Source organism: Podarcis pityusensis, assembly GCF_964106645.2.
Source record: "Podarcis pityusensis genome assembly, chromosome: 6".
In the NCBI taxonomy this organism is placed as follows: Eukaryota; Metazoa; Chordata; class Lepidosauria; order Squamata; family Lacertidae; genus Podarcis; species Podarcis pityusensis.
Genome location: NC_138030.1, coordinates 65574638 through 65601895, shown reverse-complemented (window position 1 = coordinate 65601895; position 27258 = coordinate 65574638). Strand labels below are relative to the sequence as shown.

Below are 27258 nucleotides of genomic sequence, written 5' to 3'. Positions count from 1 at the left end.
TGAGCCAACTTGGCTGCTTCTGCTTCTCACTCTTTTTGGCCAAAGAGAAAAGTGAGAGCTGTGATTGAAAAGTGGATTGTTTGGTCTAGTACAGGGCAGTACAACACGGAGCCCGAGGGGAACATTTGACACGTGTGTGCATGCACCCACCCACCCCTGCAGCCCTCATGCTGTCTTCCCAAAGCCAGGTAAGCATGGGGCTGGGATTGGGGAAGGAGGCATGAGGGCTCTGACAGAGTCCTAGAGTCTTCCAGGACGGGCGGGGGGGGGGGGGGAGCATCAGACTTGGGCCTTGGTTCCTCCCCACCCCTGCCATGTTAAAAGGCAGTGTGCAGCCCACAGATTCTGTGTTGAAGTACTCTTGCAGCCCACTTGGTGTAAAATGTTGGACCACCCTAGTCTAGTAGGTTCCTTCCAATGCAACTCTGGGCATAACTTAATGCACTGAATAGTCAAGACACCTGCTGTTCACTGCAGAGGAGTGGGGATGCAGAGAAGGCTTCAAGAAATCAAAACCTGTGCAAATTAAGACTTAGGTGAAATGGCTAAAATGTTTTGAATGCAAACACATTATTGAGAATATGTTGCAAATGTGCTTTTGTTGTTTTCCTGGAAAAGAGAAAAATGAGACCACCAGCAATTACTTATCAATTTTAGTTTTCTATCTGTGGGGGAAAAATGGCAAAGATAATAAGAATGGCACTGTGATGTTCAAAGCAACATTTTAAGTACATAATGTTCTTTTCTACCCGCCCGTGTACTTTGTTATTATTAGTATTATAGTTGATATTTTTAAAATAGATAGAAGAGCCTTGAGTGAACATTTAGTGAGAGGTAACTATTGAACGTGATGGAGGAAGCTGCATTAATATTAATAAGGGAAATTGTATTAATGGAGCTCTTTCTGTGATAAGTTCCCTAGTTATATAGGAAAAACATTTACAGATAAAATGAATAACAGACAGATGCTAAATAATATTTTTATCAGTAGGCTTTTGTATCCTAAAGCTTGTATTTCTTTAGTATGTGGCCTGATCTTTATTGACTAACTTGAGTTATTTTTCAGCATATGTGGCAAATAGGGATCTGAATAGTCTGCCATGGACATATGCTATGTCTGAGATGAATATTCCTAATTCAAAAAAGTGATTCTGGAGAGGTGAAAGCTAATCATCTCCAAAACAGACTTTCTGAATAGTCAGGATTTTTAAAATCCTGTTTGGGGCCTTCCTGTATTACAGCACAATCTTATGAGGCATACGATCCATTGAATTCAATGGACCTTGCTTCCTGGTAAGCATTTGTTATTTTAGCCTTTGTCTTGTAGGTGATCTTACTCCACCAGAAATTGCACAGTGTCAGCAGAATGGCACCACAGTAAAATGTGACTGTGTGGTGATGTCACTTATGGTAAGTATGGGTGACTGGCAGCAAGGACAAGATAATTTAAATAAATGATGTCAACATTCTAGCTATAAAAGGCGAGTTTCTCCTGCACTGCTACAAATGTTTTTGAAAATTGATGAATACCTTAGTTACAGCACAGTATGACAAACAGTACTAAAATGAGAAGTAGTTTGTGCTATTGGGTGAAAGAGAGAAGGTGGAACTGCTCAGCACCTACTTTACCTCTGTCGTCATCAAAAAGTAAAGCAGTGCCCATCCTGGTGATAACAGAATAAATGATGGAGAGAGCTGTAGCCTAAGGTAGGAAAAGAGGTGATACGGGAACACCTAGCTACTTAAAACAAATTCAGATCTCCGGGGCCTGATGAGCTTCAGCTTGGTTTTTTTCCCTTCAAATCATTTTCCTAACAGAAATTCTACTAATTTCTGCATGATGCATTTCCATAGGTTATATGTATTTATTTATTTAAAATATTTAAAATTCTCATATATCTCATTTCTTAATTGATTTAATTGATTCTCTCTGATTGGCAGCTAGCAATAAAGTTTAAAATAATTATAATGCAAAAGAGAGAAAAAAGAATACTTAATTAAAAAACAAATACAGTCATACCCCGGGTTGAATGTGCTTCAGGTTGAGCGCTTTGTGGCAACCCGGAAGTAACGGAGCACGTTACTTCCAGGTTTCGCCGCTCGCGCATGCGCAGACGCTCAAAATGACGTCACACGCATGCGCGGAAGCAGCAAAACGCGACCTGCACATTCGCAGACACACTGTTGCGTCTTACGTTCCATTCAGGATGCGAACGGGGCTCTGGAACGGATCCCATTCGCATCCCGAGGTACCACTGTACCAAGTACAGCTCCATCAGGCTTAAAGCAATTCATTTAACAGAGCTTAAGCACATTTCCGTATGGAAGTCCATTCATGAGGGAGCAAAGTGGGCCTCTCTTCTGAGGTGACTTCCACTATCTTGGTACAGGTACTAAGGAGGACCTTCCCCTGGTCCTGCCTATACGTATCTGTGGACCTTGAGTACTGTGTTGAAAATTTCATAGATTGGCATATTCGTGTGGGAAAAAGTAGTCCTTCAGATACCCAAACTGTAAAGAATTGGGACCAACATTTTGAGTTGATCCCAGAAACAAATCGGACACATGTGCAGTTGTTTCCAATAGTGGTATAACATAATCCCAGTAGTCACCCACCATTAACAGCCTGACCACTGCATTTTGAAGCAATTCTAATTTATCTTTCAGATGTTTTGAGTGGACACATAACATGTAACATGTGAATTTGACTAATGTGAGTTTGCAAACATAGCCATACATGCACACTACTCAGGGAGCCGAAGCTGATTGCATCCTCCTTTGAAATGCACACTCAGTGGGAGAGTAGGGTTCACCCTGTGTGTTGTGTGTGTGTGTGTGTGTGTGTGTGTGTGTGTAGGGGGTGGATTTCAAGATTGAGCAATTGTACTTATCTGACCATACTGTTCCGATATATATGTTAACTTCTATGTATCAGTTGTAGCCTGATTTGATTAACGCTTACCGTAGATAAAAGGAAAGCCATGAAGCTGTTCTCCATTGAGATGTGCATTGTATGTCTAGTATTTGAATGATAGAACACTGTTACACCATTGTACATAAGGGATTGTCTCTGTATCGGTGCTGTTGTTCCATTTCTAAATTTTAGCATCAGATGTTGATCAGATGCTTGGAAGCTGTGGCTGGATGGTTACGTGGGAGCCGGTTGAAGTTAAATCCTTCGAAGACAGAGGTCCTCTGGCTGGGACGGGACGATATGGGATTGAGGGGGCAACTCCCATCTCTTGCGGGGGTGCAATTAGTGCCAGCACCGTCCGTTAAGAGTTTGGGTGTAATCTTCGATACCTCCCTCTCCATGGAGGCGCAGATTGCAGCTATAACAAAGGCAGCATTTTTTCATCTCCGCCAAGCTAAGCAGTTGGCTCCTTACCTCTCTCGCCCTGACCTAGCCACTGTGATCCACGCAACGGTCACCTCCAGACTGGATTATTGTAACTCGCTCTATGTGGGGCTGCCCCTGAGACTGACCCAGAAACTCCAGCGGGTGCAGAATGCCGCAGCGAGACTCCTTACGGGGTCTTCGCTGCGGGATCACATTCATCCGGTGCTATACCAGCTGCACTGGCTCCCGGTGGAGTACAGGATCAGGTTTAAGGTGCTGGTTTTAACCTTCAAAGCCCTATACGGCCTAGGACCCTCGTATCTACGGGACCGCCTCTCCTGGTATGCCCCACAGAGGAACTTACGGTCTTCAAATAAAAACATCTTGAAGGTCCCAGGCCTCAGAGAGGTTAGGCTGGCCTCAACTAGAGCCAGGGCTTTTTCGGCTGCGGCTCCATCCTGGTGGAACGCTCTGTCACAAGAGACAAGGGCCCTCCAGGACTTGACATCTTTCCGCAGGGCCTGCAAGACAGAGCTGTTCCACCAGGCCTTTGGTCAGGGCGCAGCCTGACTCCCTCCTTTGGCAATCTTTACAATACTTTAGTTTATGGTTGCCATCAATTTTGATTTTAATTAATTCTTTGATGTTTTTATAATGTTGCACTATTTTAGTGTTGTTAGCCGCCCTGAGCCCGGCTTCGGCTGGGGAGGGCGGGATATAAATAAAATTTATTATTATTATTATTATTATTATTATTATTATTATGTTGTGTGCAGATGTTGCTGTTTTATGAATAATACATCAGATTCTGGATACTACTGCACCAGTAATATAACAAGTGATGCAGTATTTGCTCCCAAAGACTAATATTTCTCATAGAATTGGGGATTTCATAGACATGTCTACACTTTGGATGCTGGTGAGGGAGCATCTAAACTAGAGCTGTCAAGTAATTAAAGGCTTTTAGTTGATTAGCTGTCTTGCTTTTAATCAATTAATTAGACAAATTAAAGACAAGTGATGCTATTTCATGAAAACACCACTTGAATTGAATTAAATTGATAAATAAATTAGCATACGGAAGATTATTTTAAATGCATTTGTTAGATCAGGTTTAGATTGTCACTTCTCCAGAGAGGAATACACACCCAGCTATCGACCATTTGTATATGTTAATTTATTTAAATGTATGCATATAGGGAAGTGTCTGTTGTTTAGATAACTAGGGTAGAAAGCAGCTGTGTGATTATGCCCGACTGAGAGTTGATGCACTCAGATCATTTAGAAGAGTGAACTCAGCTTTCACAGTGTGGGCCAAAGTTAAGTAATCCTCTTGATTTCATTGGGAGAATTAAGCACATCTTTAACTATCTCTCACTGAAACAGATGGGACTTATTTGCGCTTGACTTTAATACCCTCTGTGTTTTCCTCTTCGTACTTTAATGCATATCTAAATAATATTAAAACATTTGTTACTTTGTGATCTAATAAGCACAATAATTACATTTTGTTGAAAAATAACGTAACTACTTTATAGTCCCAGTATAACTGATTTGATGCTATTATCATTATCATTGCTTCATTATCCCTATACTGATTCCACTGAGGATCAGTAGGGAGAGAGAGCAGTACATGCATGTGCACACAAACATATCTAGATTCTGTACAGATGAAAACTTGAACACTCTGAAGAGTACTGTTACCATAGTTTACCAGAATCACCAACAGCATGAATCATGATTACATAAATTAGATTCCTTCTCACTTTAATTCAATTCAGTCTTCAATAATGTTTCAGTTGGAATAGTTATTATTACTATTATAAATATCAACAAACATTATGAATATAGATATTTCCTATTAGAAGCTAAGTTTAATCAGTACGCTCTTAGTAATAACTAAGAAAGCTATTGGCTATTGGCAATCTTTAACTGTTGGCTACATGAATCCTTTGGACTCATGCAATATACATTTACAATGGAAAATTTAGAGCTTTGCTCTGGCAGTGATGCACACTTGAACACACTGCTGTTGAAATAGCGTGCATATATTTTTATTTGCCAAATTTTCATCCCACTTCTGATTGTCACCCTTGAAACGGCGTACAAAAGGTAAAAATGCACACATAGAAACAAACATTACACCAGAATATAAATAGTATACTGCTTATTATTTATTCCCATAATCTCTGTGTTGTCCTTCAGTGTAAATATTCATCTGGGCCTCTGAGAAATCCCTACATTTAAAAAGTGTCTCAGTACAAAATAATAATATTTTCACCACGTTCCCACCTCTGCCTCCTACCTATCAGAAGACAAATGTTTCAGGCATTTTTTCATAGAAGTTTCCTATTAGTGGAGAAAATATACTTGGAATGAGCATGCAGTGCTAAATTTCCATGAGCAAATGCTGTATTCTAGAGAAGGAAGAGGGAACTCTGAGATTCATCAAGTATCAGGTTACTAGCTCAGTGGCGCAAGCCATGTTATGTTAAATGCACCCCCCCCTTTTAAATAGTGCCAACGAAATAGTCCTCCTATGCATATTTAGGTGGGAGGAGCAGAGAAGGAGGTTTCGTTGTGTGAACATTCTTCAAGCATAATGAATTCAATGGAGACAACCCTCATTCCAAGTATATTTAGTGCATTAAACCAATTCAACCACATACCTGTTCTCACCCTGCTCCTCCTCAGATTCCTTAACCAATGGAGCGCCTTTAGGAACTGCAGGTAGGAGGGGAAAGCAAATTATGTTTGAATCCCACCTGACACGAAACACACCCCTTCTTAACCCAGCTCCTTTCTACCACCTCCACATTTAGTGCACTCAAGTATCTAAATAGAGACTGAATTGTTGGGAGGAAGAGAATTTTTTTTAACATAAATGATCACAAAGGCAAAGCTAATACTTAACAGCAGTGCAAACTTTGCCAAACTAGAACATACACACAAAAATCTTTGAAAGAAGTGGAGCATGGTTTGGTTACCTTGTCTTCTGGTTTTTACTCCTTACCTTTTCCATACATTTCCCCCTTGGATTACTACGGTACCATTTCATTGAGCCATCATGAGACTAATAAGATTAGATCTTTCTTCTTAATTTGTTCACGTCCATGATTTCAAGAGGCAGTGTCACAAATCACAAGCCTATTAGTGGTATGCCCAATGACCTTTATTTTCTCTCTGTGAAGGCCTGAAGGGATTCCCCAATTAAGCCTCCAAGAGTATATGAACAAAAAGAGCTATAATTGGTGGCCAAGAGAGGCCCTGAAATTAACAGGAATAGAAGAAAATATACTTTTTGAACTGATTGATTGCAGGATATTACATTAGCTAAAACAAAAATGACTCTATAATTCAGCAACTTCAATCTCTCTCTCTCTCTCTCTCCCTCTCTCTCTCTCTTTCCCCCCCCCCCCACCCCAAGTTTACAATCCTTAAATTCAGAAAGCTGATTTTTGCTTGTGGTTGTTGCAAGGCCTCAGCCCTATTTAATTATACCCCTGGATGTGTTGGACAATGGTGAGCACTTTGCTTAGTTTCACAGGTTGAAAGATAGCCAGCTTTCTCCCCACTCTAGAACTGAAGATTTGGGCTGCTTTGTAAAATAGGCTTAGCTTTATTGAATAGTCTTTGTGTTTCCAAGCAGATAACAGAAGTGGGAAGGGATGGCACAGGGAAAGCAAATGAAACTGGCTGTTCCTAAGAAGTTCAGATAATCCTTGGTATGCCTATATAGGTATAAGCCACCTTTTTTAAAAAATACCAATTTCAGATGTTTTAATAAGGTACTAAGAATAACATTTGAGAAAGGAAAGCTTACAGTATTAAGGTGGAAAACGCAACCCGCACTTCAGTATCCGGTCCCCCCCCCCATACCTCCCTGTCCTGGGGCTGCTGATATGGTTTATGATTATAGTAATCCCTGGGCAACTATTCCTTTTTAGTGTGTTATCCTCATGATACCTAGGGTGCTCCATTAACCTGGTCACCAGTTCTTCAATTATGATTTTCTATCCACTTCTGTAACAATTTCCAGAGAAACAGCCATTTTAGTCTTTTGCGGCAAAAAACCAGCCGCCTCCTAGCAATTTAAAGATTTGATTTTAGTGTCGGATACTAACTGCGCATAATAAATAGTGCATGAGCTTTTTGTCCCATCCTTTCAGGTGAGTACAGAAGCCTTACTGCTCCACCTGCTCCTGGGGCCACAAAACTCGGGGGACATGTTGTATGTTGGCCTCAGATATGCTCCTCAGCCTGCCTGTGTCCCACAGCCTTGAAGGCAAGCCTTGGGACTACACCCTTCACCCTTCAAGGTGCCTAAAGTTTGACAAGTGCCCTTAACTACCTGATAATGTAGTATATAACTCCCACGCAATGGACCTATTTAATGGCTGACACTCATTAAGCAGATCTGCCACCAAATCAGTACAGAATAGGCAAAACACACACACACTGCATACAACGGTGAGCAGCGATGCCTATGAAGGGCAGGAGGGTGGATGACAAGCAGCAAGAGGCAGGGAGGAGTTAAATAGCTTGAAGCCGAATGCCCAACCTTCTTTCCTTTAGTACCCACAAACACTGCTCACTGACTGATGATACCATTGTTTGGAGTGCAGCAGCAGGAGGATTGCTGATGCCATTGCTGTCATCTCAAGATAGTGGCAGGCAAAGGTGAAATGTGCTGTCTCCTATAACCTGAATGGTTGTACTCCCAGTACTTTTCTGCCTCCCATACCTTTAAATAAAACATATGTGCAATAACATTTGATTTTTTTTTTGCATCAGTGATAGGACTTGCATTTGCTCATAGTTCTGTAGTTGTGGTCCTCCCAATATTGTCGGGCTCCCACCTCCCACCCGTCTCACCTCAACCAATCGAGATATTGGAAGTTGTAGTACATTGCTTGTTTAAAACCCTCTGTGGTTGTTGTTGTTGTTTGGCAGTTTTTTATGTGCTTTAATTCCTTGGCATTTTAAGGTTTGTTATATTTACTTGTAATGAGTCTAGCCTCCTTTGCAGTGATTTAATTGTTGTGTTTATATTGTTATTGTATTTATTATTTAAATTTTTATACTCTTATACATGAGCCACTGCTGTACTCACACTGGCCGAGAAAAGCTTTTTCCACCTCTTTCCCCCACAGAATGGGTGGGAGTATGGGTGTCCAGTCCTAGCTCCTAATGAAATGCGGACATTTTAATGGGTGCAGACTCGATGTAGGAGTGGCTGAGCTTTCAACTAAGCAGAAAGAGCAAATAGTCTCTAATGCATTGTGGATTTTTGAAGATATGTTCCCTGAGTGCTGGGCACTGTAGGAGGTATTGGTGGGCACAATGGCACATGTGTGCGCCAAGTTGGCTCATCCTGTTCTAGATGTTCTATTTTTCAGCTAGCTGCATACTTTCTCCATTTTTATTTATTTATTTAAATAGTAGAGGGAAATATATTAAAATGCCATGGGCATTATTAATCATGCACAAATTGTAATTGTGTCTGAAATCTGTTCTGGTTTAATATGCTTCTATATGGCTCTGATAAAAACCAAGGCTTCTGCCTCCTAGATTATTCTCTTCTCACTGCCACAATAAAGTACATTGGCCTGCTTCTTTTGCTCTGCAATGATTTAGGAGGAACAAAAAGCATAAGCTGTGTGCATAACCTGCACTGTAATTTGGTTTCATGACAAGTTTGCTGATGCATTTTCCCTTTAAACCCAGGCAGAAAAATGTTGCCTTAAACTAGAAAAATGCATTTAACATATTGTTATCCGGCCATAACAACAACATAGTTATTAGAGAAGAACTTAACATACAGACACCTTGCAGCTGAACTAGAATGTCAAAGACTTATTTAACCATCAGAATATGAAATACATAATTACCAATCCGATATGATCTAACATCTTGCTACTTTGTTAGAATTTATAGCAGCTTGGTACAAGGCACTGTAGGGAAATGAATCTCCGTGCGGTGCACCTAAGTTTATTCAGTATTCAACCTTCCTATGTTAATCTTACTGCATGTGTTTAATATTTAATGCTACCATAGCTGAGAACTGAATTCCTGGGCACAAGCTATTTCAGTCATGGTACTGAACTTATATACAGGCAGTGGCAGCCTGGGATGGGTGTGTGAAATTTATATTATATTCTAGGTAATTGTACTATGTAAAAAAAAAAAAAAAAAAAAAGGCTTTCCAATTTGTTTAAGCTGTACAGGAAATATAAAAGAAAATGATAGCAACAACAAAAGTTGCTTAGAGTATGCTAACCTTTCCACTACACTCAATATGCTACACTCAATATGCCAGCAAATTTGGAAAACTCAGCAGTGGCCAGAGGATTGGAGAAGATCAATCTACATCCCAATCCCAAAGAAGGGCAGTACCAAAGACTCCTCCAACTACCGCACAATTGCACTCATTTCACACACTAGCAAGGTTATGCTTAAAATGCTACAGGGTAGGCTTAAGCAGTACGTGGACCGAGAACTCCCAGAAGTGCAAGCTGGATTCAAAGGGGCAGAGGAACCAGAGACCAAATTGCAAACATGTGCTGGATTATGGAGGAAGCTAGAGAGTTCCAGAAAGACATCTACTTCTGCTTCATTGACTCTGCAAAAGCCTTTGACTGTGTCTACCACAGCAAACTATGGCAAGTTCTTAAAGAAATGGGAGTGCTTGATCACCTCATCTGTCTCCTGAGAAATCTATATTTGGGACAAGATGCTACAGTTAGAACTGGATATGGAACAACTGGTTCAAAATTGGGAAAGGAGTACGGCAAGGCTGTATATTGTCTCCCGGCTTATTTAACTTATATGCAGAATTCATCATGCGAAAGGCTGGGCTGGGTGAATCCCAAGCCGGAATTAAGATCACCGGAAGAAATATCAAAAACCTCAGATATGCAGATGACACAACCTTGATGGAAGAAAGTGAGGAGGAATTAAAGAACCTTTTAATGAGGGTGAAAGAGGAGAGCGCAAAATATGGTCTGAAGCTCAACAGCAGAAAAACGAAGATCATGGCCACTGGGCCCATTACCTCCTGGCAAATAGAAGGAGAAGAAATGGAGGCAGTGAGAGATTTTACTTTCTTGGGCTCCATGATCACTGCAGATGATGACAGCAGTCACGAAATTAAAAGAGGCCTGCTTTTTGGGAGAAAAGCAATGGCAAACCTAGACAGCATCTTAAAAAGCAGAGACATCACCTTGCCAACAAAGGTCCATATAGTTAAAGCCATGGTTTTCCCAGTAGTGATGTGTGGAAGTGAGAGCTGGACAATAAAGAAGGCTGATCACCAAAGAATTGATGCTTTTGAATTATGGTGCTGGAGGAGCCTCTTGAAGAAGAAGAAGAAGAAGAGTTTGGATTTGATATCCCGCCTTTCACTCCCTTTAAGGAGTCTCAAAGCGGCTAACATTCTCCTTTCCCTTCCTCCCCCACAACAAACACTCTGTGAGGTGAGTGGGGCTGAGAGACTTCAAAGAAGTGTGACTGGCCCAAGGTCACCCAGCAGCTGCATGTGGAGGAGCGGAGACGCGAACCCGGTTCCCCAGATTAGGAGACTACCGCTCTTAACCACTACACCACACTGGCTCTCTTGAGAGTCCCATGGACTGCAAGAAGATCAAACCTCTCCATTCTGAAGGAAATCAGCCCTGAGTGCTCACTGGAAGGACAGATCCTGAAGCTGAGGCTCCAGTACTTTGGATACCTCATGAGAAGAGAAGACTCCCTGGAAAAGACCCTGATGTTGGGAAAGATTGAGGGCACAAGGAGAAGGGGACAACAGAGGATGAGCTGGTTGGACAGTGTTCTTGAAGCTATGAACATGAGTCTGTCCAAACTGCGGGAGGCAGTGGAAGACAGGAGTGCCTGGCGTGCTCTGGTCCATGGGGTCACGAAGAGTCGGCCATGACTAAACGACTAAACAACAACAAGAACAACCTTTCCGCTGAAAATATCTTGAAATTAGGTCGTGCATTAAATGGATTCTGCAAACCAACTCTTTTGAGCAGCTTTATCGGGATGTAAGAAGAGCCTGCTGGATCAGGCCAGTGGTTGGTTTAGTCCAGTATTCCATCTGGCCAACCAGATGCTTGTGAGAAGCCTTCAAGCAGGATCTGAATACAAGAGCACACTCTCTGCTCCTGTGGTTTCCAGCAACTGGTATTCAGAAGCATTGCTGCCTCCAATTGTGGAGGCAGAGCATATAGCCATTGCCTCATCCTCTCTTAACGCCATCCAGGTTCCTGTGGAAGTGGACTTCCACAGAGCTTATGTGCTGGATGAAGTAGTCCTTTCCTGTATCTGTCCTGAATCCTCCAACACTCAGCTTCGTGAATGGATATCCATGAGTTCTGTTCTTATGAGATGGGGGGGGGGGGACGATGACTTTTCTCTATCCACATTCTCCATGCCATGCATAATTTTATAAACTTATATTGTGTCACCTCATACCCACATTTTTTCTAAACTAAAAAGCCCCAAGGGATACAACCTTTCTTCATAGGGGAGTTCCTATTGACTTTGGTAAAAAGGACATATTAATGTGTTTCTCTCATTTGGGTGAAGTTTCCTCTTTTGAAATCAAATGCGTCCATCTTGGATTTTTTTGGCACTTGCTCCCAATTGGCTCAACAATGCTTGCATCTTGTGCCAAGTCCTGGGCACCACTCAAGATTAGGTCACCACTCCTCTGGTTGGTTCCTGCACCAACTGGTATATATTTATTTATTTATTACCTCTTTTAACATCAAAAACCTCCCTTAAAAAAAAAAAGGCAAGCATAGTTTGGATTCTTAAGCCTGTTGTGAGCCTCTGTTTTACTCTGCTCAGCTGCATAATAGGAGGTTTAAGGCAGGTCACAGGAGGAGCGTAAATTAAAGTTTTAAAATCAAAACAGGAAAGCTGTAGATGAAAACAAAACAAGAAGAGAGACATAAAAACTTGCAAATAAACCTTCACAAAGAAGGCCTTAACTGCTGGACAAAATTTTCAGCACTATAGAAGAATGAACATTAGAATGCTACGTAAACACTAAAAAGCCTTTGTTATCTGTATTTTCACTTTTTGAAATTTGGCAACCCCACGCAGTAGCAATTTCCACTTATTCATATTTAGAACAAATCATTGCTTTTCAGGATCTGTCCCAATCTGCTGTTATTCTAGAATTTTGTCTCATCTAAATCCTGTACAGGAATTCATAGTCTATACAATGAAGGGCAGAATGAGACGACACTTCCTTAACCAAATATCTCTGTTGTATCTTTGTTGCTCAGCCCCATGTTGATGAGATTAATATATAATCACTTTCTTTCTAGTAAAACCAAAGCCCTCCTCAGGTATTTGTTGTTTACCTGCTTGCTGGACCTGCTACCTCCTCCCCACCTCTGTCTCACACACCACATGAAGAGAGCTATGGCACATTTAGTATCCTGCAGGGAGAAAGAGATTATGTCATAATCTCATCAAGTTGTGTGTGTGTTTTGCTGAAACAGCTAATATCCCTGCTTTATATTTACAAATGTGTAGTAGTTTCCATCACGATGAAACCTTTGTTGGGTGCAGCAGTGTAAAATGTGTGTGACATTCAAAATAAAATATAGGCCAAAAATTAGGATACATACAGTAAGTACTCATTGGAGGATGACTGCACCAAATGTTACAAGGAAGATATGATTAGAATGTCTTGATTATGGCTGCTGTTTATCATGCTATTAGTTATGTAAATTTATAATGTTGCTTAAAAAGAGGAAAAAAATGTTACTGAATAATTGCAGTGTTCTAGTTTTCTTTGTTTGATAATTAAATGTTGCACTTTTTAATATGTACTGAAAAATGAAATAGTGCTTCAGTCTTGAAGTAGTTGATTTACCCTTGTGTTAGTGAAAGGTCGTAGCGTTTTTTGGTCATCTTAAGGGAAAGGATACTGCTTTGCTTGTAATGGCATTGGTTAAAAACCAAAAGAAAGTAACACCTGAACTAAATGTTTGGGGCAAATCTGAATTAGAGCACTGGTCACCCACTTCCTCTTTTTGAGAGTTAATCCTCATCAGTCCAGGCAAATCGAAGCTTTCATTGCATTGTGACAGTAACTCTTAACCCCCTGAACAGAACTTTCAGAGGACACTTACCTAAATAACTGCAGTTCCAAATGAATAATCTGCATTCAGATTCATTTAGCTTCTTCCTCATCAAACAGGCATTGTCTGTCACACTGTCCCAAACCTTTGAAACCTTGATCCTTGGGGGTTTGTGGTACCCAGTGCCTGGCACTGCAATAACTCACTTAGCTCCGTAAAATATTTTACGTTTGGTCTCCAATGAATATAATAGAATCATAGAATTGTAGATTTGGAAGGGATACTGAGGATCATCTAACCCAGTGGTTCCCAACCTTTTTTTGGCCATGCCCCACCTAAGCATCTCTAAAATCCTGATGCCCCCTCCCATGACATATAATTCCTATTATTCAAAAAGCGAACTCCTATTTACATAGAGGAAGCCTGGAAGCTCATTAACTGTTAATAACTTATTCTCGAATTGCCCCCCTTAAAAATCAAATTTCCCCCCTGTGGGGCATGTGCCCCACATTGGGAACCACGGATCTAGCCCAACCCCCCTGCAATGCAGGAATATGCAGCTGTCCCATACAGGGATTGAACCTGCAACCTTGGTGTTATCAGCAGCACGCTCTAACCAACTGAATCCCAGAATCCAACTTACGTTACACTATGCATTCTAATTTGTATTCTATCACATTTATGTACAATAGGTGTTCATTAAAAAAGCAAAATTATTATGTGTATTTTCAAAGATAATGCCTTGAAAGGCAACAGCAGCCTTTGCAAATATATCTTTTCTGATTTTTTTAATAACATGAGCACTTTATAAATATTTTAAATTGTATTTTAAAATATACTGTCAGGATGGCTGTCAGTGACCAAGGTGAACCCCTAACCTCACCCTTATTGTCATGTTCTCATTTCCTCTTTTTCCCTGTCTAGAAAGTTTGCCCCTAGATCCTTGATTTCACTGCCCTTTATGGATTGAGTCTGAGCACACTCTTAGCAGCTGCATTACCCATGACTTAATTTTCTTGAGATGTGCCCTCTTCCAGTCTCAAGTTCGTTAAAGCCTTTTGCCAGCTTCACTTCCAGGATGGCCTTCAATTGCAAAGCTAAGAATGTCAAGAGCAGGTTTTGAGTGCACACGTAATTATACTTTAGATCAGTCCACCTTGAATATCTGCTCTAAAAATAGGCTGGAACGAACACCTTGAATCTTTGCAGTCTTTGTGGTTCTTTGCCATTTCTGTGAAAGACCCCTTGAATTTTATTTACTTAATGAAGATGGGGTTGGGTTGATTCACTTGTTGACTCAAATGCATTCTTGAAAGCAGAGAACAAAATCAAAGTGGAAGGAATATTAAATCAGAAACTGAAAAATAGGTCAGATTGTAGTTCTGTAAAATATTTTAAGTTGGATACAATGAATATCTCTCTAGGTATAGAGAAGTGCAGTGGATTGACCCACTTAGTTTAAAGTTAGAGTGCTGAAAAATACTGGTATTCATTTGCAGTTTGTGCTCTGTTCACATGTTCTGCTTTTGTGCTCTCACCACTCCTCCTGGCTCATTTATTTTAACAGTGACTTCAATGTTATAATATTCTTTCCCCCTCCTTGTGGATTTACCTTTCGTGGAGGTTTTCAGCTTGACTGGTGAAGCTAAGTGACCTGCTGTTTTTCTGTCAGTGCTCTATGGGACAATCAAATTCTTCAGATATATTTTTCCCAGGTGTGAAAATTATTAGGGATTTGATCCACGTGCATTTATCTCACCCAGTATTTCTTCTTCCTTGATGGCTTATAGCTGAATGTGAGAACTACCTCCATTGAGAAGTATTTTGTCTAAATAAATAATTTAGAAAGCAATTTATTCTGGTGACTGTTTCAAACATGAAAGTTGTGTTGATACAGCAGTTGTTATACGTGCATATGTGGACACTGCATACAAGTATCTTAAGGTTCTACACTTAGGTAGGAAGAACCAGCTGCACAAATATAAGACTTGCCAGTAGTACATGTGAAAAGGATCTAGGGGTCTTAGTAGACCATCAGCTTAACATGAGTCAACAGTGTGATGCGCAAACAAAGAAAGCTAATGCTATTCTAGGCTGCATCAACAGAAATCTAGTTTCCTTATCAAGGACAGTAATAGCACCACTCTATTAGTCAGACCTCCTTATCAAGAACAGTAATAGCAGCACCACTTTAGTCAGACCCCACATGGAATACTGCGTCCAGTTCTGGGCACCACAGTTTAAGAAGGAAATTGACAAGGGGGAATGAGTGAAGAGGAGGGGCCAACCAATGATAAAGGGTCTGGAAACCAAGCCTTATGAGGAATGGTTGAGGGAACTGGGTATGTTTATCCTGGTAAGGAGACAGAGGAGATATGATAGCCTTCTTAAAATATCTAAAGGGCTGTCAAATGGAAGATGGAACAAGTTCATTTTCTCCTGCTCTAGAGGCTAGGACTCAAACGAATGGATTCAAGTTTCAAGAAAGGAGATTACGACTAAACATCAGGAAGAACTTTCTGACAGTAAGAACTGTTTGGCAGTGTAACAAACTCCCATGAGAGATGGTGGACTCTCCTTCCTTGGAAGTTTTTAAATAAAGGTTGGATGGCCATCTGCTATGGATGCTTTGGTTGAGATTCCTGCATTGCAGGGGGTTGGACTAGATCACCCTCAGGGTATCTTCCAACTCTACAGGTTCTATGATCTTAAATTTACCAAGTTTATTTCCAGACTGAAGATTATATTCAGCCAAGGCCTACTCAGATCAGACCCATTGAAAATATTGAACCTAAGTTAGTCAATGTTTCTTAAGATCAATAGGTCTAATGTAGTGGGACTAACATTGACCACCCAGAGGCTGCAATCCTAACCCTACTTACCTGGAACAAAGTGCCATTTAATTACGGTAAGTTGTGCTTACTCTTGAGTAAGCATGTGGTGGCATTGTTCTGAGAGGGGATGCTCCCTGAGCACTGTGGGACTTGCACATACATCCACTTACACAGTAATCTGATCACTGAGCTGCTGAATATTAAGACACTGAACTGCAATGGTTCACCAGGTTTTCTCTGCTTCAAATGGTGATCCGTGATCTAGAATTAAAGTTGTATTCAGCTCTGAAAAAAGGCAGTCAGGTCCTGAACTGCCCAAACTAATGACACCAATGTATATTATCTCTATTTTTAAAAGTCTTGTTGAAAAGCTTCTTTCTGCTCATGGCCAATAAACACAATCTCCACCACACACCCCCAACAAGCAGAAGTTGTAAATTTGTATGCTGTTTGTAATTCACAGGACACTTTCATGGACTAAGAAGGAAATCTGCTGCTATGACCAGAATGATCATGCTTTGCACTGCAGTAATGCCTAAACCCATAAGTGGTCCATGGATATGTACGTTGTCATTTTATGTAAGCTACTCCTTCCTAGGAGCAAGCATATAAACATTTGGCCTTGCTTATATCTTACTGGCATTTTGGACGGTTAATTCTTGCCATGGAACTTTTGGCTCAAGATACTTGTGGTTTTGAAAATGAGATTTGCAGAAGGATTAGCACACTGAAAGCGATTGCCAGTGGATGGATAGATCTGCTGAACAGATGCAATTTGCACCTACAGTGTACCAAGAATTAAATTTTATTTTGGTTCACAGTTGTATTATGGGACACTTGTGTAACTGCTCAATATGTTCTGTCTTTAGGCATTGTACAGACGTTCTCTGTTGTGTCATCTTCGTTGTGGTCATCCTGGGTTACATTGCTTTAGGAATTGTGGGTAAGTAAATACATGTACAGTTGATGCTTATCCTATTCATAGGAAAGTAACTTCTAATTTACTTGAGAAGCAATTGTTGCCTTAAGTTAAATGGGCATCCCGATTAAATATAATTACATTCATTTAACACATTTCTTGGAAACAAAGCATGAACTACCTGCTCTCATTGACTGTTGTAATTATAGGGGGGAAATAAAAATGATTGGTATATTGACAAAAAAAAAAATCCAATATGAAACAAAGCTGGTAGAGTAGCCATGGTTCAATAATTTTGTTCTTCATTACTGTAAAAAGCTGTAGTTATAGCAGGAAAATGTTGGTAATTAGAAGTGGAAGAAAATAAAAAGTTTTAAAAATGAATTCTTTATAATGTTAGCAACAATCCATGCAAATAATGAATAGAACAGTTGCTTTTTTAATTGGGATGCAGAGCTAATGATCAACAGCAGATTCTTTAATGTGCATCTCAATTTTGTTCGAGAGAACTTCACTGAGAGCCGAAGCTTTATAAGGCACACAGCTGCCGCTGCTCCATGTCTCTTTAATCTCCACTCAACCCAATGTGTAATGCAAACCATGTCTGACATTATCACACAGTGTTTCTTTGACATCACTTGGTGTATTTATTAGACAAGCCTTCTCCAGCCTGGTGCCCTTCAGAAATTGTCGGTCTACAATTCCCATTATCCTTGACCGCTGGCCATGGAGGGTCACATGTTGGGGAAGGCAGCTCCATATTTCTCAGGACAAACCCCAGCAGCTGGCATGAATATTCTACTCATGGATACATCTTTTTAACTCAGTGGCCAAACTCCCATTGACATTAATAGATCTGGACTTAGTCCGCTGTTTATTTACATGTGAGGCTGCTCTTTGGCAGTAGAGTTCACTTCAGTTCTGGCTTAGCCTTAGTGAATTTATAAAGATTTCTTTTTATTAACATCATAACATTTTTTCTGTGCTGTACAGCTACATAGTAATAGTATTATGCCATTAGACTACAAAAAGGAACACGCATCTTACAGAAGAAGTACAATCAAGAGAATTAGAAAGGATGTTCATCCTTTGTCCTGCTGGAACAAACAGTACAGCTCTCTATCACATCACAGTTCCATAGAAAAGGCAATCACTATACAGTCAAGATGAAAGTATAGCTTTTTTTGTTGACTCTCTTTTAAACTGAACCAAGTTCAATATTTATAAAGACAGGTTCCAGATTTCCTCTGGGCTGTAACCAAGCCAGCTCTAAAAGAAACACTACCTGCCTTTGGCACAGGACTCTCAAATAGCATGCTTTATGTTTCAGGGGATCTCTCCATCCCTGAGGCAGGTACATTCCATGTATAATAAAGGTTTTTGTACCCATTTGTACCCTGCCCTACTGAGTTTGTGTTTCCCTTCCAGCTATCCCTTTGTGAAACAGAATTTTTAAATGTGTGATCACATTTGTTTCTGGTTCATCATTGTGAACAATAGATTGATTAGAAGAACCGAATACTTCCAGGAAAAAGGCTAGGGAGATGGTTTGTAGCTTGTGCCCAGTACCCCTGGACTCTCAAACCTTCCTACTGCGCTGTACTTTCCTCCAACAATGCACAAATCTCCTGTAATCCTCTAGCTAGGATTTCACAGCAGTTTTCTACATAAGGTTTTTACAGAATCATGTACTGCATAAAATCTAGATGACTGAATGGTTGGTTGTCCAGTTCTATTTTCACCACAGGCATTGGTCAAAGATGATATGGTCTGTATACATAACACTGTATTGCCTGTACTCTAACTGTAAAGAGAGAATCTCTACTTAAACTTTTGAATACCTGTAAATGCTCAAAATAAAAGCTATCCATCCTGAAATCAAAATTCATTTTGGGTGGTGGTAGCTATTTTCTGTTCCTCTTATGGGAGTACTTTTTCAATCTCAAATTCAGATTCTGAAGCTAGTCGGATCTAGATGCTTGTTACACACACACTTGTACACAAGCTGGCTATACGGTTATTATTATCACCATCACCAGCCTTGTTTTACACTTTTTCATTTGCTTTATTTTTTTAAAAAATAAAAGATGAGATCACCCTTGGATAGACTCCAGGCAGTTGTCCTGTTCAAAATGCATGAGAGTCAATAAAGTTCATATAAAGGGAAAATAGAGTATAAATCAATTCACAATCATGAGTTGTGCCTAAAGCAACTCGTGACCGAATAAGATCTGTATATTTCTGTCCTTTGGCTCTTTATAGATAAAAAAAATGGGGGAAGGTTTTCTATAGTCTATAAATGTATGAAGCAGATCTTCAGTCCACATTTTATTTGGATGGGTACAGAAACAGAAAAGTTCCATTATTTCTAGAGCATGGAGCTTGCTATTGATTGTGACAGGGGGAAATGCTGAGCTGAAATTCTAGCTTTAGTAATACATGCAATCAGCGTGGCTTGAGTAATATTTGCAACGGTACAATCAGGAAGGGATTTAGCTCTCACTGTAGTTCCAAAGACATTATATTGTCATGTGGTGATAAAAGGACAATCAAATCTTCTTGCATGACCAAAGCTAGTGATTTATGGTAATAGTCTTTCTCTGATCTGCTTCAGTGATGATTGGCTGTTGAATGATTATGAGCCACATAAATATTTATTACAGGAGCTATTAATTGCTGTCATTGGGTCAACTTTACCGTCGGACCAATGGTGCTGATATGCCATTCAGTGACGTTTCAATTTTTGCAGAATTCAGTCTACAATATTTACATTTGCATTTTCTGGATTATTAAGAACATTTTTTTAAAAAGCAACCTAGTAAAATATTTAAGACAAAAACCAATGAAATATTATAAAAAGATTCAAAGGGCTGCAAGAATGGTATAATTCAAAATAAGAAAAATATTATATGGTTTAGCTCCTGACAGTTCTCATATAACAATTGAGAGCTGACTATGCTAAGCATTTTGCTAAACCAAAAGCATAAGTGAAGCTCAAGTGAGCAAGTGATTAGCATAGACAGCTCTCAATTGTTATATGAGAATTTGTTATCCATGAATCTTTAGGTCAGATGCTCTCCTACATATTTCTATTTCTGTTTGTGAAATCTTCCCATTGCAGTAAGTGTTAATCTGTGTTCAAAGACACAACAGGAGATTAAACAATGGGGCAGGAGGCCACCTGTGAAGTAGTAAACCAAATTTACCTTCTATATTCAAAAAGAGGCATCCCTGCTTCCATGACTGCTTTTACAGCAACTACCCCTGTGTATAAATTTAGGATCATGTGTCCTATAATCTGCTTCACTGTATTGGTAAATTGCTGGTGTTTAAAATCCATAAGCACAACTGGCTGGTTTTTATTGCCACATACTAAAATATTTTAAATGTTTTATCTTTTAAAGGGAAACACTTCACAAGAATGCTGTTGGTTCTTAATCATCAACTGATTTGCAGCCTATGTTAAGTTTCCCAAGCAAGTAGTTATTCTCCATATTCTGTCCTTGACGGGGAATCTTACAGTTCAGTGTTTTGCAGCCACTTACTCAATCCCAGACCAATAAAGGAATACAAAATGAGAGGATATTTGACAAATGCATTAAAATGATAGATGTTTGTGATTTCTAGCTTTGTGATTTGTGAGCTTGAAGTACATTAATGAATGATGGCAGCATAACTTGATGGTTTGAAATATGGGGACCTGACAGGCTTTTGCACACACACATGTCATTCTTGTGCTATACCATTGTTACATGGAATGCTGACATATTAAGATTCTCAAAGATTTATGATTGGTTCCTGAAAGTTTGCACTAAGGATCTGTCAAGTGATTTGAAGACTTAGAACAAAGATTTTGGCAGGCAATTAGGCTAACAACGTTGAAACCATATAAGAAAGAGTTGCCTAAAGTATACTGAGTTATTATGGTTGTGGTTTCTATAGACCCAGTATTGGTTTGGGGAAACCCAGCCAGATGGGTGGGGTAGAAATACAAAATTATTATTATTATTATTATTAGTCCTTTTGAACAAGATTGTTTTATTACCTGTTGCATAAAGAATTGCGGTTCATGTTATGAATGGCTGCAAAAAAATAATTTCTGCTTAAAAATGGGAATACATATTATTATTAAAAAATTCAGACTTACTTGCATTGGAAAAGGTAATACATCAAATCCAGCAATAAAGCTAGTTATGTTGATATAAAAAATATGATACCAGTTTGTAAATTTGTAAATGAAGTTTAAAACATAACACACACATCCCAAATACATTGCTGTTTAACATATGTCTGTGCTGAGCTAATGCTATATGAGAACAATATCTATTTGGCATTGCAAGTCATTATATAATGTAGAAAGATAACAGGAGATGCAACTAATTACAGTGGTACCTTGGTTTACGAACTTAATCCATTCTTAGTCCCTTAGTCCACAAACTTAGTCCCTTCTTAAACCAAAGCGTTCTTAAACCAAGGCGTGCTTTCCCATAGCAGCGGGGGACTCAATTTACAAATGCAAAATACTCAACAGGAAACAAAACATGTTCTGCTTCCAAGGCAAAGTTCACAAACCAAAACACCTACTTCTGGGTTTGCAGCATTCTTAATCTAAGTTGTTCATAAACTAAGCTGTTCTTAAACCAAGGTACCACTGTAACGTGTCCTATTGTTGTTGCCATTTTGCAATGTCTGAAATGGTGCTTTTATTTTTCCTCATGATGAAATATATGCAGGCTCCCAAGGTGAGCACAGTTTAGGCATCTCACCATAGTGGTAGTGTCCACTTCAGAAAAAGCACAGGAGTGATTTACGCTTGATGCTTTCTCCCTGTTATAGAGCATCAGAGTCTTCAATTCCCCCTGCCCCAAAAAAGTGCTGGTCTTGGTAAATACATAGTTTCATATATCATTGGTTCATCTCTTTATATGTAAAAACTAAAAGAGGTTTTAAAAACAAATGTTCAGCTGATTAGTATGACTGTCTCCCTCCCCCTGCCTGTAAGCAGGCCCTTGGTCATTGCCAACAATCAAGTATTCAGCCATGCAGAACATTTTATGGGTGCTGAAGTTCTGTACGCTTGGATTCTATTTCATTTAATATTTGGTATTGGGTCAGCAGCAGTTCACCGCAACAAATACCTGCAACAAATAAACTACACAGCTGTCTAAGGCTGATTTCTTCTTTCTGTGTATGTTGTTCAGTTAGTTTCTACTCTTTCTAGAGTGGGAAAGAGAATGAGATATTTATCAAGTGCTAAATCTTAAATAGTACCACACTTTGCTTTCTCCTTATGTTCATTTGAGATGTGAAGCCATCTTCCCTCTGTATCCACATAGCAGAAAGGATTCCCATTTAAAGGAATCCGATTTCACAACAAACTGAGATGAATCTATTTGCAAAACAAAGCTGCTGTGTAAATGAGGGGGGTGTACTTGTAAATTCAGGAGGTAATGAATTCGGCAAAGAAAACCATGTTCCTTAAAATAGTCCAGTGCAACACTTGTTTGTTGCCATTATGGTTGGATCCATAGAGCAGATACAAAATTGCAATGTAGCATAAACACTTCTGGGTGTTCTGTGGCCTGATTGGTAGGCTGGGGGTTCCTCTGCTAAAGTCGGGGAGCGTGTTACCTGAGGACCTATTCCTCTGCAACCCTGCTGGTGTTTCAGTTTTTGCCCAGATCAGAGGGCTATACATTGGCACCTTGGATCGCAAATGCCTGGCTCCCAAACAAATCAGCTCCCGAACGATTGAAACCCAGAAATGAGTGTTCTGGTTTTCGAATGATTTTCAGAAGCTGAATGTGTGGCGTGGCTTCTGATTGGCTGCAGGATTCTCCTGCAGCCAATCAGAAGCCATGCCTTGGTTTTTGAACGGTTCTGGGAGTCAAACAGACTCCAGGAACGCATTGTGTTCCAGAATCAAGGTACGACTATATAGCAAAAATAGGAAACCTTTTTGGCTTGCATTCACTGGTAGGCAGTGAGTTTGTAAGCCATACACATCCCAGCTACCCAAACACAAATACGCAGGGAGAAAACACACTCACACATGCAGACAGAGAGGAGGTGCATGGTGGCGTGCAAATGAGGTCATTGCATGCCTCCCTTCTCCTTGCTGCCTACCTGAATGGCACTGGGAATAGCTCCTTAGCATTTGCAGTGGAGAGGAAGGTGCATGGGAATGAGTCAGTAGACCTTTCCACATGTCAATCAAGCTCCCTACTAAACAGCTGTGTGAGCTGAGAGAAGCACTGTCAATTTACTGGTGATGGTAATGATGGGGCAAGGGTGTCTGAGGGGAAAATGTTTAGTGGACTGTCAGGAAGGCTCAGCCAGTGACTGAGGATTAAAGCCCTTTGCACTTCTCTTTTAAATGAGTGACCAGTCCAAACTCCCTGACCTCTGCTGCCTGCCTGCATGCTCACAAATGAGAAGTGGAGCTGCTTCAAAGAGGGCTTTTGCAAAGGACTTGCCCTTTGCAAAAGCACTCCTTGAAGCAGCTCCCCCCCCCCTTTCGGAGTGAACAGGTTGGTAGGGGCAGGGGACTCCCCACTCCTTGCTGCCATTTGTATGTTTGCTCAAAAGTGAAGGGAAACTGATGATAGAAATTGCCATTTGGGGCAAAACTGGCCTCAAAGCCCAGAGTTCTGTTCAAACTTCATTGCAAAAGTACACAGTTAAATTTCATTGAACTGAGTGTCCCAGAAGGCAACCGCAATATTTACTTAATCAAAATTTAGGTGGTCTGGAGTACTATTTACGTGGGGTAATGGTGATGTTTTATTTTGCCTAATGAAGAGTTCTGTGTAATTCAAGAACTTGCTTCTAGCTTTTTTACCATCTGTTGGGCTGATAAAACAATCACATCACTTGCTGTGCACTGCTTGCGTTGTGGAAACAATGCAGTTTTTAAAATGTGTTTGGGTAGTTAGATCATTACTGTTTCCATTTTGCAGAAATGACTTGTGGGGTTCAAATTATAGTTTAGGTGGCACTACCTTCTCATGGGCACTCTTGTTTCTCACTGTATAACCAAGACCTGGATGGCGAAGCAGGGTGAAGTTAGCCTCTTTTAACCTTTGCCCACCTAGGTATGTTCTTCAACCCCAGGGGAGACTTGTGTCAGGAGCCAGGGTCTGGAGTAGGTCAGCAATAAAAACATTAGTGTCAGTGAAGTTAACTCTTTATTCAAGAAACCAAAACAGCACAGGCTTAGTGATCACAGTGACTCTTCCCTGTAGTTCTTGTCCCAATGAGGCAGTTGCGACGACTGAATGAGGCTGAAGGGCATTTCACACAACGTGTATTCACAACAGCAAATGTAACCTGGTTAAACTGGCAATAAGTATGACAATAGTAACTGGAAACACACAGCTGTTATTATGAGAATTGCTGTTGACTGTATCTATAATTCCCAGGTTATGCTATGTTTGTCCAGATTAAGTGTGTGTCTGACAAAATTTAGAACTACTTGCATAGAACAAATGTTTTCTATGAATAGGCTGTAATCTGGTGGCTGAGCATGGATGTGAATTTGGATCTTAAGGTCAAAATCTGATTATCCACTGATCACTCTGTTCTTCATCAGATTTAACATGGCATATTCCTGTTCTACATGGGAGAGACTTCTGGTTTGTAAGTGGACATTGTTGTATGTGAGCATTTGTCAGAGTACTATTTCTCTATTATTTGAAGTTCTTGGAATATGAAAACTAATTCCGGAAACAAACTGGATAATGTTGGCAGCAGTGGCTAATTCTAAATTATCTGCAAAAATGCAGCTGTTAAGTTTTGCAACCAACATTGCTGGACTGCTTTAAATCTCACATGACAAGATTTATCCCTGCTGGTATCTGTACTGGTGGGAAGAATAATGGTCCTAAGGGAGGGGGGTATCTTCTGTAGTGTCAACATTCTTGAAAACAAACTAACCTCAAAAAGAGGGAAGGTTGCTACAGAAGCTGCACTGTAGAGTGTATAAAGAAGAGATTAAAGGAGTTCATATCAACTGCAAAAATTGATCTGCTTGGACATGGCATTTTTCTGCAATAGATGTGGGAAAATATTCAAGGACAATGAAAACCTCCTTTGTGCACAAACAAACATCATGTCCCGTTTCAAGAATGTGCTTTCTTCTATTCTCCAGTTTATATATATCCATGGAGTAGTAGATGATAGATAGCAAACATTCCCCCCCCCCAAAAAAACACCCCATAGTATTTTTAGGTCATGTTTTAGGTCATGATTTTTAGTATGGACCTTGGCTTGGTTTTGTACTTTTGAAAGTACATTGCATTGCTTAGGATTTTAAACCTCAGAGGTATAGTATTACCCTTGATAAGCAAATGTGCTAGTGGCTTTGTGCTACTCTTTGGGGGAGCCAGTAATACAAAGAAGTATCCTAAATATCCAGATGTTATACTAAAAAGTCTATTAATTTAGAAGCAGTACGACACAATGTTTTAACATGTGCAATTTTGTTATGCACCTTACAACAGCTGAAAGTTTTTCTTGTGCCTGGAGACCTCATTCCTGAATTGAAATCTCAATTGGATGTACAAAATTCCAAGAATTACAGCACTCCTATATACTTCTAGGGATGCGGGTGGCACTGTGAGTTAAACCACAGAGCCCTGGGCTTGCCAATCAGAAGGTTGGCGGTTAAAATCCCCGGGATGGGGTGAGCTGCCGTTGCTCGGTCCCTGCTCCTGCCAACCTAGCAGTTCGAAAGCATGAAGTGCAAGTAGATAAATAGGTACCGCTCCGGTGGGAAGGTAAACGACGTTTCTGTATGCTGCTCTGGTTAGCTCCCTCGGCCAGTAAAGCGAGATGAGCACCACAACTCCAGAGTCGTCCACGACTGGACCTAACGGTCGGTGTCCCTTTACCTTTTTATATACTTCTATACTTGATAGAGTTTAACCGCTGTGGAGTTTCCTGCCTTTAAACAATCACATCAGAACTTTTGGAACTCAAACTTAATTTTGCACAAGCCTACGGATACTATTCCAGAAGCTCAAATATATAATTCTGCTGGACATCAGACACCATGGTTTAGCAATATGAACCTGACCAAAACATCAGACTTGCACACTCCCTTCTTCTCCTGCTTCTTGTTACATATGAATCAGAGACTGAAGTTTAAGCCAGCACGGCCAGTCATGAGGCAAACTGTGGAAGCTGCCTCAGGTGATGGAATCCAAGGGGATGGCCATGCCACAGATGCCCCTCCCCACTGCTGGCATCTCACAAGAGACCCTCATGATCTTGTATGGCTCTCATGAGAACTCACTAGAAGTCACCACCGCTTTTCCTCACTTCTCCTGTGCCACCATGGGTGCCCCACCTGCACCCCCTGCTATTTCTGGAGAAGTGAGGAGAAGCAGGTTCTGGTAAGATCTCACTAGATTTGGTTGGAAGCCACTGCTGCTTCTCCTCACTCATCTAGAGCTCCCCCTGCCCCACCAGAGAAGTGAGAAGAAGAAGCTTTGGTGGTAGTTTCCGAGTTCCAGAGACATTTCATGGGGCACTCATGAGATCTTGCAGGGCAACCCTATAAGTGAGCCTTTGGTGAGGCATTGGGGGCACCTTCTCATTTCTCCTCAGGTGGCAAAACAGGATGCGCCACCCCCTTCATAACAGTCTTTGTTTTAAGCCAGGATTCTTTAAAGGGGAAACTTAAAACTTGTGAATCATACCTTCCAGCCACACTTGGGCGTGTGTATGATCCCAAGGCTCATGCACACAGCACTGAATTGTGGTTTAGAATTACATGTAAACATGACTGTTTTCTTACAATATAGTACAGTGATCTGTAATATACTGGGGTGGTGGTGTGCTTCCAAATGAACCAATTGCCTAAATGAATTTAGGTTGCAATCCTATACCCACTTAGCTGGGAACAAGCCCCATTAGACTCACTGGGACTTACATCTGAGTAAACATGTATAGGATTGCACTGCTAATGAAAGATGTGAAGCCGCTGCCTTCTCTTTAAATCTACAAATGCATTGTGGTAGCATATAAGCAGCTTTATTTTTTCCATAGATTGGTGGAGGCAAG

At 40.4% G+C, this 27258-nt stretch overlaps 1 protein-coding gene across 2 annotated transcripts in view; it reads left to right on the top strand.

Moving 5' to 3' along the window:
* The window catches only part of SLC44A5 (solute carrier family 44 member 5), a 164512-nt gene that overhangs the window by 94595 nt on the left and 42659 nt on the right, over positions 1 to 27258 (top strand). For both annotated transcript variants that reach the window (XM_081008982.1, XM_081008983.1), the window contains exon 3: positions 17144 to 17217. In XM_081008982.1, the coding sequence (XP_080865108.1) occupies positions 17144 to 17217 (74 nt within the window). The remainder of the gene's footprint in view (positions 1 to 17143; positions 17218 to 27258) is intronic.